General features: G+C 44.5%; 1 protein-coding gene across 1 annotated transcript; it reads right to left on the bottom strand.

Moving 5' to 3' along the window:
• Positions 1-757: 757 nt before the first annotated feature.
• On the bottom strand, positions 758-16155 carry LOC134747819 (protein stoned-B-like). Its single transcript, XM_063682457.1, has 15 exons — positions 15923-16155; positions 12976-15258; positions 11308-12896; positions 10870-11038; positions 10489-10634; positions 10143-10311; positions 9454-9669; positions 8848-8992; positions 8165-8399; positions 7288-7456; positions 6128-6242; positions 5730-5893; positions 5250-5404; positions 4323-4533; positions 758-3913 (listed from the first exon to the last, which is right to left on the bottom strand). The coding sequence occupies exons 2-15, from the start codon at positions 15225-15227 to the stop codon at positions 3751-3753; spliced, it is 5898 nt and encodes a 1965-aa protein (XP_063538527.1). The 5' UTR covers positions 15228-15258; positions 15923-16155; the 3' UTR covers positions 758-3750.
• Between the last annotated feature and the right edge of the window lie 3787 nt (positions 16156-19942).

Below are 19942 nucleotides of genomic sequence, written 5' to 3'. Positions count from 1 at the left end.
TACCTAAGTTAACCTACAGGTTTACCTATACTTTTGACGGGTCACTTACGTACCTTGTTGCCGGTGGTGCTCCTGGCGAGGATTCTAAACTAAACATTTCAAGCGAAATTCGTTTTATGACAGTTGACTCGATAAAAACACATAGGTAATTGGCATCATATTAAATATAAATACAACTCCTCGAACTTTAACGAACGTTAATTTAACGCCATTCGGTTGGGTATAAGATAAATGTTATAAGTAGGATTAAGAATCAACTCTTACGATTTAAATTAAGGCCGTTCCCTGAGCCAGGCGAAAAATCTCCTTATATGATCATATTTTTCTAAGAGACGTTGATATTCGTAGACGTGGAAAAAATGTAGTTCTTGATTATATTATCTTTAATAACACAGCTTCCGATACACGAATTATGGACACTTCGCTCGATACAATTAATTCCCAAAGTAACCTCTAACTCGGATTTTTAGTCAAACTTATGTGACACTATAAACAACAAAAAAGAAAAAAAACAATCTTGACTTAAATAGTAATAAGACAGCTTTCGAATTTTGATATTTTAAGGCAACGTTTATAAAATAAATAAAAATCGACAAAATTAGATCAAAATTGACACGGCGCGCATGGTCTTTCCCGTTCTTTCTTGCGAAATGTGACACAGTGATAGCGGCAAACCGATGGAACGGCCTTAAGTGCATGTTTTAGCGTCGCTGCACTATCTAAAGTGTTTCAGTTAGGATGCAAAAAATAGCAAAAATCACAGTCATATTTTTTATTGACAACAGAACATAGGATCCATCTGCGTGGTTACAAGGTACATGCGAACATCTCACTGTGGGGCCCCACCGCGGGCGGCGAGGGAAACAATATAGGTTCTGTCTTAGCACTAGTCTTATGCATATATAGATACCGTTAACTTGTAATCGCCATGAACACCGCTATAATATAGATATACTTTCCCAATAGGCATATAGATATAGTAGAAATTCGAACAAGTGTTTAGGTTGCTACTTATTGGAAATTGTACTAGGTTCGTGAGTTTATACAATACGTACAAGGGTAGTGCTTCGAGCGAAGCTCGGTTCACCGGAAGCACGCAGCAGACAGACACACAGACAGACGCTATAGATCAAGGGTTATTTCTAGTAGTTAACTCTATGCCATTGACATTAAAGCGCGTTTACACTTTATTGAATTCTGAAGTAGAATTAGTGTAAATGTACCTTAAGTCTCGTTTGGACTGAGTGTGGGTAACAACTTAAAATAACCTCAAATTAGCACGTTATACGGATAGTTTATTGCTATAAGTGTAGTAACATACATTAATAATATATAATGATCAACAACTATGGAGATGATATTATTATCACAATCGTATGTGCCGGGACGTCGCTGCGTCTAGCCTACCTTACACTACTTGGGCCGAGTTTTATTTTGTTATCCTTTTTTTCGTTAGATTTAGATAAAAATTGGTGATAGATAGAGTTTCCTATTTTGTACAATATAAGCGCATATTCACCGTATGTCCTAAAAATATTCCTTTGAGTTATACCTACGAAAACATATAAGTATGGAATTTTCGGAACTCAACAGAAAATTACTTTATTTTTTTGTTCCAAATTGGGATTTCGTGTTTATTCCGGCCAGAATGAGGAGCTCTACAAAATTACCAAATCGTACCACAATCTGTCGAAAAAAAATCGACAACAGAATAACCATAGGCTACTTATCGTTATGATAATGGAGCATCTCTAGACACTTGATGTTTTTCTTACAATATTTAAACACTACTACCTCTATTGTCACCCAATACATACATTAGATAAGCAATTATATTTAGCCTATTATGCTCTGGTATAACATACTTGCCTGCCTCGCGATTCGCTGACGCTTCGAGCTTTTAAAGCTTACTTTCACGATATACGCGGGAGACATAATATTCATAATTTAATTTATAATCTCAAAAATGTTGATATATTTTAGTACGTATTTTATGAAAATATAGGGTACATTTTTATAGTAACAGTAGTTTACAGTAGCAAACAATTGGACTCGTGTCGGCGGGCTTCCGTCCGAAGCTCATTATCATCACTACTATATGTACAGGAGACCTCCCACTAGGCTCTCAATACGACGCAACGAAGCATAATTTTTGACACGTAACCCGAAGGCCAAGTGAAATGAAAACCCTCCAGGCGAATCCGCTGGTCATCCGCCCCACACAATGGGCAATAGTATATGGCGGTTGACGCTGCTAGCGTAAGCGTCCAGCGGATTCTCTCCAGTGTTTTACTTTTCGTAGCCTTCGTGTATGTACGCTGCAAAACGCATTGGCTCTACCATGATGACAATATTTACAACCATAGATCATCCGACGTTGGTTGTTGTGAGGAGACTTTAACTAACAGGACATCATTTGGGTGGTTTGATTGATGATACCTTAAGGATTTTCGAATAATTGTCACTTCAAGTGTGTCTGTTGTAAATGCCAGGCGTTTGCATAATGGGTCGCAGTGCCGTGCCGCTTACAGTATTTTCTTTCAAAACTTTTGCTCACTCCTTCATAGCTCTCCACGCACAAACAAACAATCGAAGCATAACAACATCATAACAAATCTTCCTATAAATAGTACAACTTCAATAAATCACTAACTGATTTTAATTAAATGGACCATTATTGAAAATTAACTCCGCCTTACGAACTGACTTTATCTACTTAATACTTTAAATTCTTCTATACTGATACAAAATTACGCTACTAGCATCCTGTGTCAAAAATTAATGAAAAACTAAGAGTATGTAATTTTATTAAATTTTTCACTACCTAAACTAAATTAACGGAAATACAACCTAGATAATATGTACAATAATAATATTATACAAAATAAAAATAACATCACCTGGGAACTCGGTAATATACTTATTCAAAATCCTACTTTTAGGGTCCACGATGTTCAATGTGTAGAAAATATATAATGCAAAATATATCTGACAATGTCCGTCCTGTATTTTATTCATTATGAGATTATATTACCTAGTTAATTTGCCGATTTAATACTTAGTAGTAGAACACACAATATCACGGTCCGCGGTGTTACGCAATCTTAGTAGCATAATATCGATTCTTCTGTGTGACGATGTAGGAAAATGTTACGACATTTTCTCGTCTTCGCATCGGAGCATATTACAGCTTCACAAATCTCACTTGATATTGATTTAAATTTACTCGCAGGGATGTCAGATCAAGTTGAGATTTTTAAGTTTGAATGCAGCTCTGATGCGTAGATCTGGCCATGTGGTCTGGTCCAAAACCGAATCTGAGAAAATACTACCACGACCTGCAATTTCTGCATGTCAGCAATTCCACACTAACGTCAACGTTTTTAAGGAGCACTGCGAAGAAGCTCAGAATCTCTCCCAGTTGCAGTTCTAAGTGCCACAGTAAAGAGCATGCAACGGCGCGCGGGGCGTGCAGCGTAGCGTCGTGCTCCCAAGGGATTTAACGCGTGGCCGCTCGCACACGTTTGCATTTATTTAATATGGACGCACGCCCCGCTGCTGGTCGCCCCGCTCGAGCGTCCACACAGTTTTAACACTACACTCTACTCGGCTGGCAACCGTGCTTCCAACGGTTCAAAGTCCTAACCACAATTGTGGTTGCCAACCTACTACACGCCCGGAAACTATACCAAGATCGAAGTGGTCGGAAGCCTTGCCAAACTTGTAGAATTAACAGTGAGTTTCGACAGTTCAGTCGGAGTCGGAGTCGGAAGAGGGCGGTTGCGGGGCGGCGGGGGCGACGGCGGGGGCGACGGCGGGGGTGGCGGCGGGCTCGGGGGCGCGGGGCACGGCGGCCGCGGCCGCGTACGCTGACGGTGCGTTCGCTGTGCCCGTTGTACGCTCGATGCCCACGCTGCAGAAAGAAGAATAGGTAATCAAAAACCGTTAATTTTGCGGTTTTTATTCGGGTGAGGATTTGCAACGGTCTTAAGCAGTGTCCAGGCGGGAAAATGAAATTGACAATTTGACCATAAATATAATTGGCGTCAATCTCATATAGAATACTTAATTACATAATTTAACAACCAATATTTTAGATTTATTGGTGACAGTCGAACTCTCGAAATTAACAGACTGCTCCTAAACGCGCATACTAGCGTCGAAAATTGGCATTTTTGCGTCCGCACCTCTTGATTTGATCGGTCATAATCTCATAATCTTACAATCGAATTAAGTGGGATCGGCAAGTTGGCTTCGATCGAGCAAGTTGATATAATGATTAATGACTGTAGATATAGGTACCTCTTTAAATAGACACTTACACATATTCGTGCCTCGCTAGATACCGCACGTATTTTTCGGGCGGGTCGTCGCGGTCATGGTTCTGCAGCGACACGGAGCGCACGGTGACGTGCGACACTTGGGTCGCCGGCATCGTGAACGACACGTGTGCGGCGCGCGCTAGTTCAGCGGGGACCTGGTCGTAGGAGGTCAGCGCCATACGGCAGACCAGGTTGTGCGTTGTATATGCGCCTGAAAAGAAATATAATAAGGTGAGCGTCACACGAGAGTCGGACCACGTGAACTCGTCACAGAATTTGTCATGACAAAGTTTTGATATTTCACCATACAAAACAAATTTATATTAAAATATGACATTTATTGTGGCATTGTCTTGTCAAAACTTGTGCAGAATTTACTAAAACGAACTTTATGCTCATTTTTGTTAGATGTGATTTACCAGAATTTGTCCTAATTATTTCGTTAGATGTATCAAAGGCATTCGATTGCGTAGATCACAATATTTTAATTTTGTACATAATTAAAATAGGTATTACGATAGAATTTAACCATCTCTTAATATTTTCTATTTTAAATAAATCTCTGTGGTTTGATCATCAATCGGAACTAGATGCATCTTCATCGGAGTGTACCTGAGCTCTCTCTTTTTGAAGTGACTATGAAATTCATGAATCCTGGAGTTAAATTTTTCTATATCTCATTCCATAAATCAACATAGGTTTATTAAGTACGCTTTAATTACCTGCAAAGTGAAGAACCTAGATTTATCCTTCTTATAAAGCTATCGCAAACTCCAATTTACAATTTGTCTCAAACGAGTGACGAGGGTTGACATTGACATTGACATGCCGCGTGTCAGGTGAAGTTGAAAACGTGCCTTAGTAAATACATATACTATTATACTCTTTGCTAAGTAACACAACAATGTACATGGAGGCAGTATGTACCTTGCCCTTCCTTAGGCAGTCTTGGCATTCGCCAAACCAGCGCGCGATGCTGATGCTCGTACTTGGCCTGCCCCGACGTCACTTCGATCAGGGACTCGCTCAGCGTATCCACGGCGCCGAGGAACCGCTCGATACCCTTGATCTTGCCCGTACGTCTGCATTAAAAAACAATCGATCATGTCACCAGGATCGGGGGCTACAGTGCAAGTTTTTGATATTTAACCAGAAATATTCCAAAGTCACTGCATGGAATTCCATTTATTGGCCTACTACCTGTATCGTCTTTGGAAGTGAAATCGCAGCAATATTCATGTGACTATATATGTATAGTTAAAGACACGATGGCTTTTGACAGCTTACTTGCTCGTTTAATAAAAATCCACTCTGTCCACCATACTCTTGCTTGTTATAAAAGAAGTAACGTAAGTAGAATTTTCAACTGCTGGTGCTATAGTTTAATTTATAGGGCAGAATTAGTACCTGTGCGCAGACTTGACAGACCCGTAACGGTGATGCTTCTCCACTCTGAACAGATAGATCCAGCACTCAGGGATGGGGAAGCGGATAGCGACATCTTCGCACGGCACTTGTCCTAGCTTGCGCGATGCGAAACCTGGCACCAATACATCTGCTCGAAGCTCCACCTGTAGATAAGGTATAGTTTCATCGTCATTACACGACGTTCACACTGGACATAAGGTACCAAAAATAATTACGAAAATCAATTCCTTGTCACAGCTGTCACTCTCATCCTAAACCATTCTCTAGCATTCATAATTGAATGTGCCAATGAAATATTTTCGAATTTGGGGTTTTTTCCACATCGAAAAAGCTCACTTTTTTGTGAAGAAAATAAATGCTGATACAAATATGATTACCTTGTTCCCAGTGACGCACCAAACAGCCTTGAGTTGCAGCGGCAGCTCGCGGTTCTTGGGCGGACGCACGCGGAAGCGCAACAGCTCGATGTAACACGCGTCTGGAGGCTTGAACCTGCACAGTTCACGACACGTCATATGACGCAGAACAAGTTCTGCTAGAACTTTTTGTCATGGGATATGATTCACAATTAAGTTTTGTATCAGTCTAAAATAACATTCTTCGCCAGGGCTGTGGAGCACTTACATTATAGATATTCAGCTTTCTCGTCCAGCGAATAGAAACAGAATAATAGTACAGTGTAGGAACGCCGCCGATAACATTGAGATGAGACTATGCAATGCAGAAGAATTTTAGCAATGACGTAGTCAAGTTTATCCTATATAATTTAGTCACTTGTTCTCTTGTATCACCTGCTTACATGGCGACCGCGATCAGTACCACGAATTCGACTACGATATTACTCACTAGCCCTTATTTAGCAAACAAATCTTACTTGATAATTCGCGTGTTATGGAACTTCCGGTTGCACGCATTCGTGGAACTCGTATTCAACGCGGATCCATACTTCTGTGACCACGGGAATGGTATCGACCGCTTTCTTTGCCTTGTCGGCGCAGTACTAACATACTTATTCACCTAAGTTATTATCTCAGTGACTAGGTACGGATGTAGTAAACAATCCTTTGCCATCGTATTTTCTCGGAAACGTTCGTATTTGTCATGCTACATCAGTCAACCTCAGTATTTTTTGTACTGAGACTGACTGAAATAGACACGTTCGTGCCTTTCCGTGAAAATACGATGGTAAAGGATTATTCATTACATGTGTGCTCTTGTTTCTGACTTAGTAAACGAATCTTACTTAATAAGTTGCGTGTTATAAAACTCATCCGGCTGCATGCATAAAGGATGACTCACGCCAGACCGGGCCGGGGCTGGGCCGGAGCTTCCGGCGCTTCGTTTTCTATGGAAAGCACCACGTGATCACCGATCAACCGTCATAGAAATGACATGTCGGACGCCTCGGCGTCTTCGAAACAGTGCAATGTTCCTTACATGGCGGCCGCGATAGTCATTGACAGTACCACTAACGATTATTTGGCTACGTTATTTTATTACTCATTAGCCTCGTGTCTGGTTCACCAAACATACTCACTTAATAATCTGCGTGTTATAGAACTCTTCCGGCTGCACGCAAGCGTGGAACTCGGCTTCTTCGACGCGGATCCACTCCTCCGTGACCACGGGGATGATATCGTGCCGTCCGACCACCTCCTTGCCTTGTCGGCGGAGGTCGTTCACACCGAGCTCGATGTCCGGCATGCCTGTGCAAAATTAGTTAAAACCAGATTCAATGATGTCTGTCTGAGCGATTGCAGCATCCCTAAGATGAGCTTTCTCTGATACTTGATGCTGCTTGCCAATTTGTAATAATTTGTGACACCTAGCTGGACTTTTTTAGGGACGTAATGAAACTTGGTCTTTTTAACAGAATTATTGTTGATTTCGTTATTCGAAGAACAGTTTAACAGCAGAACATGTTTCATTTGATTATTTATATACTCATATAAAACCCCGAGCATATCTTCGTTGATGACTTTCAATATATTTAGAGCCTTTTCATTGACACTTACCGCTAAGAAATCCAAGGAAGAGCAACATAACACGCGCAATTTGCTTCTGCATAGAACCATCAGCAAATCTGTATACTATCCTGTCACCCGGACTTTCTACGTCTTAGATAAATTTACTTATCAACAAAGACATGACAACTCCAGCATGTTTTTGTTGATGACAGTGAAAGATATTCCTCACCAATTGTTTTCATTTACATTTACCGCTAATGAATCCAAGGAAGGACAGCCAACAACGGTATCTGTTTCTGCACAGATCCATTTCTTGCTCAACATACAACTCATCAACAGCAGTCACTTTAACTTCATCCATCTTGTACTTACTAATCCATACTCCAATGAAAACTCGATCATAATTGGCAATGACCTTCAATATCCAACCTTTTAATTATCACTTACCGCTTAGGAATGCAAGGAAGAACAGCCTGACACGCGCAATTTGCTTCTGAACGGAGCCATCCGCGTCTTGTTCGACATACAACTCATCAACAGCTGTCACTTGGACTTCTTCCATCTTGTAAGCGAGCGCGCGGTCGCGATGCGCTGAGAGACGGAACAGCGCCTCTTCTATGCAGCATGAGAACTGGATGACGTCCTCGTAGCTCAGAGAGCCTAGCTTGAATAGCTGCGACACCTGTCAGAGCAAACTTGGTCAAGGGGTGACGTAACGTCAACATCCTCAAGTACGCACTTGCAGACATTTGGTAAAAAAGATTAATTAACCAAGAGAATTTAAAATTGACCAATTGCTCAAGATGTTTTGGCGCTTGAACGAAGAGATAGATACTTATATAAAAATTCACAAAAGTTTAGTTTTAATGACAATGAGAGAACACCAGACTTGAGAGAAAATTTGAATCCGCCATTCTGTTTCAGGTCGTCTTTTTAGAGGTTGACCCATAACAAAGTGGAAAGTGTGTCGTATAAGAATACAAACTTAGGAAAACGTTAGCAAGCTGTCAGTATAATCAGAGGGTGTACAATTGTACATCCATGAGTGGGTCGATGACCCCATAGCTGACATTAAACCTTGCAACTAGTCAACGTACACGAATGTTCAGTAAAGTGTGTTGATTTTGTACCTGCGGAGCATGCTCCACGGGCAGCCCCAGCTTGCGGAGGTCGCTACCGAACTCCTTGACACCCTGATAGTCACCCTGGATCGCGTATGCCGCGAATTGTGACAGTTTGTTCGTGATGCGCTCAGCTTTTGTCACCTGCCCTGGCCTGTAGAATCACAACAACAAAAGTAGAAACACATCATTAAATTAAAAGTAAAGGCGATGACCCCTCTTCATTTTACGACGGCTTTTCTGGCAAGAAACGAGCAAGAGAAAAAACCGGGTTCCATCAATGCTATGATCCGGCTCGAAGGACCATTATATGTTCAGGGGAGGATCGCATTTGTATATCAAAGAATAAGATCAGCTTGGTGGTCATTGTTTTTATTTTAATTAATGCATATTACAAATTTTAAATATTTTTACTTCAGGTAGCAGGTATATGAATTGGTAGGTACTTAAGTTTGAATGTAAAGAATGAATAAATGTTACAATGTAAAGTTATAGACATGTTATGCATTAATACGCTAACACGATATATCGGCTGGGCTGGCATACGGTGGCCGATATCTGGCATTGTTCTAGCCGCTTTTAAATGATTAATTTGTTAACATTGCAATGGTTTACCTGACACCGGGGCGCTCCTTGTAGAAAACATACTGCAGCTTGACCGTGAAGATCTTGCCGAAGGTGTCAAACTGCTGCGCGCCGACCTCAGACACCGAGTAACAGGCTTGCAGAGGTAGCTCCTGGTATGGCTCCTTGTCTTGCGCGGTTTTGAAGAGCTGGAGAACAGGTGCTTCGCCCTGTGTAGCCACGCGGACGAATACCTTCTTCCAGAACCTGCGGAACAACGTCAAATGCTCACAAATCGTAAAGCTTATTGCAAAGATTGAAAATCCGCCAATAGCCAGTAAAGACTGTTACTTAGACAGGGACCGTGCGCGTTGGAGGGTCTGCCATCTTGTGGCCTGAATTAGAAACATAAACATGTACATTGCCAAAGCAAGTGCTACCATCTACCGTTCTCGTAAGTTTTATTGTGCATATAAGTTCTGCCATCTTGTGGGCTACATCGGAAGCATAAACTTCACATTTATGCCTCGCGCCAGAAATCTGACGGCTCCTATGCTGCCCCTATAGTTCATGCACGCTGCCTATAGCTAGGGAGACATCTCAAATTTCATAAAAGCTTTAAGTATAGTTAATTCACGTAGATACTTTACAACAAACGCAGACATATCGTTATAGCACTCGAACATTTTCAGACTAAAATTCTCGACTCTTTTCTTGTAAGTACTTTTAGTAAGACTCACCTCTGACCGGTAATCTTTTTCTTCACCGGCTGTCTCAGCTGCATCTCCCAGCCTGGCCCGTCGTACTTGATCCGAGGGAAGTCCTCGAGTGGCTGGGATACATCGTCGTCGAACAATGGCGTCGGTGGCGTCTCGCCGCCTGAGCCGCCGGAGCCGCGCCGCTGTTCCTCTGCACATAAAAAAAGCAAATTAGGCTCTATTATCTTGTGTAAAGGGCGCCGTGATTCGCGCATGAGTATGGAGGGCCCTTAAAGGAATCAAGCATTTCGAATTTAAAGTTGTGTTAATGGTATTGAACCGGATGGATAATCGAAAATAATTGAGTAAAATGGGCAGTGACGCTTACCGTAAGCATCGGCGCGTGGGATTGGCGCCTCCGCACTCTTGTCAAACGGATTGGCACGCGGAGATTCCGGCAGCGCTTGCGGGCGCGGCGGGGGCGCCAATGCCGGCACTGCAGCTCCCGCGTCCGCACCGGTGCTGTCCTTCGGCCTGCGTAAAAAATCCTTTAATGACATTGCGTCCTATTTTGTACGGCCAGCAATGTTCTTATTTTTTTCAACCGACAAAATGGCTGAACTTGAACTCATCTCATCGCTTCCTCAAGAGAGTCAAGAGGATCGGGATTTTCTGATATTTTTCCATTGACAGGGACGTTGAACAGACTACACTTACATAACGAACTCCAACATTAAGAAATCCAAGATCCAGTAGGCCGTTAAATTACCTGATGAACAGGGAGAAGGAGTCATCAACTGAGTCCTTCGAGCCCTGTGACTGCAAGCGCGGCGTCGCGGCGGGGGCCGGGGGAGCCCCCATGCTCAAGAACGGGTCAAATGCCTCCGCCTCGAAGCCTCCTGAGGTTTCCTCAGAACCACCATCATCGCCCCATGCGCCTGTAAAAAAACGCACAGCCGTTGAAATTGCCTGTCAGTGTGTTGTTTTATATTGCACATTCTGTCGTCACTTCTTTGTCTTTATTAGCATCCATCCATATCTCTCACCCCATTTGTTTAGAATTGCACTCCTCTTTTCTGCGGACGGGTCTGCGCTCCCTAACAAATTGTACTATTCACGAGTATTTAAATAAATAGTATTTATATGATATGAGATATGAAGGTAACCTAATAGTAGTAATAGTATTTAGAAAATTTGTCATAATTACCTGAGTTCAGGTGTTTGGCGGCAGTGTTGTCGAACTTGGCGGAGAAAGCGTCGAAAGCGTCTTGTGACTCTGGGAAGGCATCGTGCGCCATGGCCTCGGGTGCGGCATCCCAACCCATCGCCGCTGGTGCCGGTGTTGCATCCCACCCCGCCGACGCTACCGTTGTCGCCGGTGCCGGGGCGTCGAACGCGCTGCCTTGCTCCATACCGAAGCTGTTCACATTGTCCGCAAACGCGTCGTTTGACGCGGCGAAAATGTTAGTTGCTGAGGTTTCGAACGCTCCATTAGAAGCGGCTCCGAAAGCGTTATCTGCTGCGCCGAAAGTGTCGTTGCTCTGAGCTGGAAACGCGTCCTCTTGCACTCCAAAAATGTTAGTGCCTGCTTCGGTGAATGGAGTGGATTCCGTGAACGTAGCACCGGACTCAAACGGGTTCATCTCTTCATCGCGCGGCTCCGCTGAGAAATTGTCGTTCATGACTTCCGCGAACGGCATCGTGCTCGTTGTGGGTGCAGACTCGGGTGGCTCGGAGCAGTCCATAGGTGCTGCATCTGGAATGGCTGGCGCGGCTGCCTCAGTGGGCGCTGGTGGCAATGGAGGTGGCTCGCGAGCTTTCGGTGGCGACGGCTGCTGTACCACTGCGACCCGCTCGGTCACCGGGGCTGCCGGAACCGGCGGCGATGTGGCGGTCGGCACCTCAGCATTTACGGCCGGGACATCGTCTACAATATCATCGCTTAGGAAATCAATCGGCTTCTCCTCATGCTTTGGTGCCGAGTACAAACTTAAAATATCCTCCTTCGTCGGCTTCACGGTTACGGGAGCCGGAGCATCGAAGAGGTTAATATCGTCCGTAGCTTGCTGTTGTTGTACCAGCGCTTGTGGAACTGGTGGCGGCGCGGGTCGTGGGGGTGGCGGGCGCGCCGCGGGAGGCCGTGCGGGAGGCGGTCGCGACGGCTTGTTGCGATTGATGTCAAAGTCTGACTGCACGAGGGCGGCGGGGGGCGCCGCTTGCACCGGCGCGGGCTCGTCCAATGGCAGCGGCTCCAACTCAGGCTCCGGCGTAGGACAGGCTGAGTGTATGTCACGCACAGACACAGGGCTGGGCGTGCGTGTCAGCGGAATACGGTCGAGCAAGTGCGAGCTCGTGAACTCCATCTGTCCGGTCACTGTCAGGATAAGATTCTGCGTCTCCGGTGGTAGCGGGCGAGGTGGTGCCGCGTTGTTGACATCTTCTCCGAACGAAAAGTCCGCAGTCGTGGAGACAAGCTCGAGCTCGGTCGGCTTGACCGGCGGGGCGCCAAACAGATCGACGGGCGCGGCGGATGTAGCGAAATTTTCGAAATTGTTGGACCCACCGGCAGGCTCGGTGGGCGCAGTGAAACCGTCGAACTGGGTAGCCCCACCTGTGGGCTCGGCGCCGAAGATATTAGAAGGCACGTCGCCGACGGGCGGGTCGTAGCCGAAGTCCGAGAATGGGTTGCTAGCCGCGAATGGGTTGTCGCCGGTGTACTCCACCGGCGCCTCATCCGTCGTCATCATAAACGGATTGATAGCTTCCGTCGTCACCGGCGCTACCGGCTCTCCTATGCTTAAAAATGGATTAAACGCCATTTTGCTATCTTTTCAAAAGCCCCTTGTCTCAATTAAGAAACTCTGATTCGAGCAATTTAAGTTCAGTTCTTCCCGGCTGAAGGTCGCCCGCAAACGAGGTGTCAAAAGGATCTAACTCCTCCTCCGGCAGGCGAGAAATATTCGAGGGCTCCGGTGTGAGTGCTTTAATTTGAAATATATCGTCCGATGGGTCCAAAAAGTCCTTGGGTCCGTCCGGTTCGTTAGTTTCGTCACAAGAGAACTCTTTTGCTAGCAACTTCAACTCTGTTTTAGTTGGAGCTAGTTCACCGGCAAACGAAGTGTCGAAGGGATCGAGTTCCTCCTCCACGAGCGGCTGGGGCTTAGGGTTGCACGGTGTCAGTACCTTAGTTTGGATATCGATAGGAGCGGTTTCCAGCAGACTCGTCTTCGCCTTGCTCTGGCTCGACTGAGGGAGCTCAGAATGCCGCCTCTTCGTCTGATAGGTGAACTTGGGCGCCAAATCCTCGTCGGAGCGAGTTCTCGTCAACGACCCGGGGACGGTGTCGTTCGCTTCGGCGTCCTCAGAGTCTTCTGAGATGGAGACCTCTCGCGTGTAGTACGGCGTGACAGGCTTGGCGGTTTTGGGCTTGTCGGGCTGAAGCGTGGAATCGACGTCAAACAACACGCTCTTGCTGTAGGTAAGATTTTCAGGGCGACTGGCACGCCGTTCGGATAAAACTGCGGGCTCCTCGGCACGCGGGTCAAAGTCGGGGTCGCTGGGTACACGGTACACGGGCGCTGCCGGTACGGACTTAGCTCCTATCAGCTCCTGCTCCAATAATTTCAACTCGACTTTACCGGGCGCGACTATTTTATCGACGAGAGTAGTATCAAAAGGATCTATTTCATCATCATTAATGTCCACAGGATCGAGAGGTGAATCACCAAGAGCAGTTAAATCAGTGGTGCTGCCGCCCAGTAAGTCGCGCGCTGGGATCGACTTCTCCTTATACCCAAGGTCTCGGTCGTCTGAAGTGATGGACTCCCGGACGCCAGATGGGTCAGTCAAATGAATACGAACGGAAGATTTCCGTCGGTTATTTAACCTCGCTCTGTTTTCTTCGGCCCGAGGGTCGAAATCGTCGTCGTCTTCTAAAATAACAGCCTCCTTTTTAAAAGGAGCTGCACTCACAGGTACTACGGCGTCCGCAAAGCTTGTATCAAACGGATCGTCCTGGTCGAGGTAGGGGTCGATAACGTCGATCTGATCCTCCGCGACACCCTCTGCGAATACTTCAGATACCTTGTCGGCTTCAAAAACTGACCACGACTCCTGGATCACAGGCGCGGCAACAATTTCCGTTTGTTCAAGTTTGGTTACTTCCGCACTAACCTCTAAGGACTCTGCCGCTAATTGAGTAAATTCGTCGTCTTCTTCTTCTACCGGTTGAGGCTCAGGAACCTCAGTCTCTAGAGGATTTTCGTGAGCTTTATTTTGTTGAATCAAAGACGTATGGAGCGAAACACTGAGGTCTATCGGGGTATTTATAGGTATGTCCGCATCGAGGTCGAGGATACTCTTCTCCTCGGGTTCGCTGGGCGCGACGGGGGTTACAGGGGGAGCTGCTGAAGGGTCACTGTTGTCACCCTCTAACAACAAGTCCGCCGGTATAGCCCTCTTCTGCGACCGCTTGGTAGTGACAGTGACGTTGTCTATCCGACCTGTAAGGACAGATACGGCGATTCCAATATCTAGTCCCTTCTTGCGGGTGGAAGTTTTAGGGTCCTGTCCCTTGATAAGCGCGTCAAGGTGCGATGTATCGAAGAGATCGTCGTCCTGCGCGTCGTCCGGCGAGTCGGGGACGACTGCAAGCTTGACTTCTCCCCTTTCTACAGCCTCGACATACGAAGTATCGAAGATATCGTCCTGGTCGTCCTCGGACTCGTCGTCGGTGACGCCGATGTCACTCGCGTCGTCGTGTTCGTCGGCGGCGGCAAGCTGCGGGAAGTCGGCGGCGGTAACAGTGACCACCTGGCGGGTGGGCGGAGGTGGCGGCGGCGATGGCGGGAGCTCCTTGACGCCCGCAGGTATGCGTTGGAAAAACGAGGTGGACTTGATACGATCAAGATCACCCTGAGTCTTCTTAAGTACACTGTCAATACCAGTGGTCAAGTCCTTGAACTTGGACCACTCCTCATTCTCCTTAGAGGGTTCGCCGGACTCAGCCGGTTGCTGGTGCTCCGCACGGTACTTCTCAAGCTCCTCTTCGGTAAATAACTCCTCGTCTTTGCGTTTTGACTTCTTGCCCTTTTTCTTCTTCTTAAGGCCTTTGGGTAGTTTTAGCATTATATGTGCTTATAAAGAGGTCTCTGCGTTGCTGAAACAATACAAATGATATCGATTAAACTCCTGAATGTTCTCATAAATACCGTGGAACGTTAAGGAAACATCATATCATTTTCTAGACTAAAATTTAGGGTAAGGTATCCTTGGTTATATTAACTTATTAGCGGTCACATACTCCGCGATACAGATCAATCATTCTAAAGAATATATTCTTCATGTTGAGGTTTCATTGAAGTAGATTTATAGAATACAGATATAGAAAGTTTAATCGATAGATGGCCGTGACGTGACGTCCTCTGGGACGCCGGTTAGCGCTTATTAGCGCTAACGTTAACTCATTTACGAGTACATTAAATGTAATTTGTACAATTAGTAAGTAAATAGTGCAGTGAAAATGAAGTAAAAATCATGCATTACATAAAAAGCTAACGGTTAATGGGCATGATGTGACAGTTGAAGAAAAATGGCCGAAAATTTTGTAGATGTCGCTACGCAGCATCCCCTTCGGCCTTGGCCTTTTACCCTTCAGCTTTAAAGCTGTCAAATGATGATGAGACATATTATGCTCGTGAGAAAACCCTTGGATTAGAATTACTTAAGACAAGGTCACTAAAAACGTCAGTTTTATAAACAATCGATCGGATGAAGATGGTCGCATGGCCGGTGATGGTGAGCGGCACAACAGCAACACGTACCGGCCGATCCTACCGCCGCTACCTACAGCTATCATACCGCTACCGCGCTACTACTACCTTCATCGCAACACTAGAAGATCGCCGGTTGTAGAGTCGTGCGCTCGGGGCGCGCTCTGCGGGATACTGGGCGGGCGGTCGCATCGATCCGCGCCGCGCGCAGCCCCGCCCGCCCTCGCAAACTTTAACAGTCACATCCTACGCTTACAGCGTTATGTAATATTAGGCAGCCTCCTGCACCGATCTTCACACTTAATGACAGACATAACTCTTTAGCGCCACTTGCACCATCCCACTAACCCGGTGTTAACCGGTTAACCCAGTGTCTAACTGTACTAGTAAGCATGGTAACTCCAGGTTTAACCGGTTAACCCCGGGTTAGTGAATGGAGCAAGTGGCCCAGCCCCACAAGGCTTGTGTTGTGGGTACTCAGACAACGATATATATAATACATAAATACTTAAATATATAGAAAACACCCAACAGACTCGGGGACAAATATCTGTGCTCATTACACAAATAAACTGCCCTTACCGGAATTCAAACCAAGGACCATCGGCTTCATATTAGGCAGGGTCACTCTATTACTAGGTCAGACCGGTCGTCAGATATTATAATTTATGAAAAAACAAGTAAACCTACTTATTACCTACTGTGCACATACAAAAGTGTCAAACACCCGCCAAGATCGTGGACGCAAACACGAATCAATTATATCAAGCCTTAATTACTGAAAGGACAGAGCCTTGAGAAGGTAAGAGCCTATTGAGAATAATTTTAAGATTTTTTTTAACCCTGTGACCACTCCATTATACTTAGTAATAGGAACAAGCGTGCCAATAATATACTTATTAAACTTACTACTGCATTCGAAATGTGGTTATACCGAAGAATGTTAAAAATTTCCTGGAGAGACAAAGTTTCAAACATTGAAGTTCTGAATAGAATGAACAAAAAACTTGAACTTTTGACCACCGCAAAGACAAGGAAAACCTCATATTTTGGACATATCTATAGACACGACAAGTATAACATAATTCGTAACATCTTGGAAGGGAAAATCGACGGCAAAAGGAGCAGAGGAAGGAGAAAGCTAACCTGGATAGACAACATTAAAAGCTGGTCCAATATTAATGACACTGCCAGTTTGTCTAGACTGGCACAGGATAGAACCAAGTTCCGTAAGATGGTCGCCGACATCCGCTGAGGATATGGCACAGCAAGAAGAAGAAGAAACTTACTACTTACGCATCATAACGCATTACAGCGTTCTTGGCTCGATGGGTACGACTAAACACGACGACCGTTTGTCGCAAGTTATTGCCTTGATTTTAGGTACGTAGACGTTGAAGGTTCAGGAGGACTAGCCAAGATAACAATCGTTGATAGAAAACCCAAATCGAAACTTAGATAATGTATGGAAATAGTCACGTGTCTTTTCGTAGCATCTATCCCGGTGCATTTTTAGGGTTCCGTATCCAAAGGGTAAAAACGGGACCCTATTAATACTAAGACTTCCACTGTCCGTCTATCTGTCACCAGTATAGTCCGTATAGCTAGACAGTTGAGATTTTCAGATGATGTATTTCTGTTGCCGCTATGACAACAAATACTAAAAACAATAGATAATAAGAATAAGAATAAGAATATATTTATTTAAAAGAAAAAACCTTAATAATATTCGACAATATCCAGTGGCCAGACACTAGGCAATGCCTGTCACGTGGTAGCCGGTAATGGTACGGAACCCTTCGTGAGCGAGTCCGACTCGCACTTGGCCGGTTTTATTTCTGTTCGTTTGGCGTTTTATTTGCCGATGTAGGTACGAATGTCATCTTGCCTAAGCTCTTAGCTCTAGTCAAAATATACTAGACTTTAATCCCAAATTAGAAATTACACTGCAACATTACCCCACGAACTGTTCTAAATTTGGCAGGACTATATTATGTAGGTATACCTAAATTCCGTTTGCTCAATTATATTTGATACCCTGCCACTGATATCCACTAAGGAATTTATCCCACTTTTGCATTCAGTGCGAGCAATGCAACGGGTCAGAGTGGAATGGCCGGAAAACTAAGTTATAAAATATGCGAGGTACTTATGATGTTCGAAAAAAGGCCGTTTAAAATGGAACGTCTTTGTACAGTCTGAGTCAAAAGTAGCAGATCAGACGTGTCAAAAGTATCTATTTCTCTAATAAGTTAACAAAAAGAGATATGTAGAACAATTATTTAGACAAAGATTTAAATTTGCACGATTTTTACTCATTATTATTCACAACGACGGGACTTAACACAAGTGGGTAGTTCGCAAAACTCGCGCACCAAGATGTTGATGTCAACTTTAGCCAGTCTTCTCCGAGACCACGGGGACAACGCCGTCCTCGAAACGTCGGAGGTAAACTTAAAACTTATTTTACGCGATTAAGTCCCGTCGTTGTGAATAATAATGAATTATTTAGACTGACAGAAAAAACCGGCCAAGTGCGAGGCGGACTCGCGCACGAAGGGTTCCGTACCATTACGGAAAAAAACAGCAAAAAAATCACTTTTGTTGTATGGGAGCCCCACTTAAATATTTATATTATTCTGTTTTTAGTATTTGTTGTTATAGCGGCAACGGAAATACATCATCTGTGAAAATTTCAACTGTCTAGCTATCACGGTTCATGAGATACAGCCTGGTGACAGACGGACAGACGGACAGACAGACGGACAGCGGAGTCTTAGTAATAGGGTCCCTTTGGGTACGGCACCCTAAAAAGGCCGATTGCAACTAGGGAATGCAAACCTGTTTTTATTTGTATGGAATTTCGGTTATTAACCGGTTTTTCCATACAATTGAAAACCGGTTTGCATTCCCTAATTGCAACTGCGGACGGAGCCGCGGCACACCAAGTATCTACTAATAAATAATGTAACAAGTGCGAGCCGGACTTGTAGCGGCAACAGAAATACATCATCTGTGAAAATTTCAACTGTCTAGCTATCACGGTTCAAGAGATACAGCCTGGTGACAGACAGACAGACGTACAGACGGACAGCGGAGTCTTAGTAATAGGGTCCCGTTTTTACCCTTTGGGTACGGAACCCTAAAAATAAGTTTTGGGTAAACTACTAAACCATTTTTAATGGAATTTGGTATGTACTTAAGTTAGAAAGCTCGGTGTCAGGGTGGTTGACATAGGATGGACATAGCTACGAAGGCAACTTTTATTTTTTGGCATCCAACCATTCCAACCTCATATGAGACCCCATAGAAACTACATTTTTAAGAAGCAATTTTAGGAAATACCTATATACATGTCTAAATTTATTTCTACGCGTATATAAATCAAAAGTAGATAACAAATCAACTCGCCAGGGCTTTACCGTATCCATCATTTAATTTGCCCATTTCATCCCTTATACAGCTTATACAAGTTAAAACTAAGTATCTATATAGTACCGCGGGAATAAGGGGGTTCATTTGTTATGTATATAGAGTAACTTCTGTTAGACCCCTTGTTAGAAGGGCCAAGCGAGGAAGGGATCCCGTGACCTAGTTACCGTGGGCACCCTCCTTCACATGACGCCCCCCTGCAGATCGAAATTAAAATATAAATTACCACCCAGGCACCCACCATGTTAGATCGGGATCGGGTGCAATTAGGCGACGTTTTTTCCTGTTAAAGCTCCGTATGACATCGATACGAGCATGTCCTCGTTCCTCGTGGGCCTGACCTTGACCCCGTTTCATTTAACAAAAAATAACAACGAAGATACAAAAAGCCGCTTCTAAGCGAGATCTATAATCTATAAGTAGATCTATAAGTAGAAAGTAGTAAATAAATGCTCTTTGATAATAAGCTTAGACGGCCAGAAAGCTTAAAGTAAGTACATGAGTATATTATAAGTTACTCTATGGTACATGACATGAGAAATTTATCAAATTTAATATGAGAATGAATCATAGAGGTACCAAAGAGGTACAATAGTATAGACATGAAATGGTAGAGCCGGGAGATGACCGAACGAGATG

Source organism: Cydia strobilella, chromosome 15, assembly GCF_947568885.1.
Source record: "Cydia strobilella chromosome 15, ilCydStro3.1, whole genome shotgun sequence".
NCBI lineage: Eukaryota > Metazoa > Arthropoda > Insecta > Lepidoptera > Tortricidae > Cydia > Cydia strobilella.
Note: the sequence above shows the minus strand (reverse complement) of the source record. Positions and strands in the feature narration are given on the sequence as shown.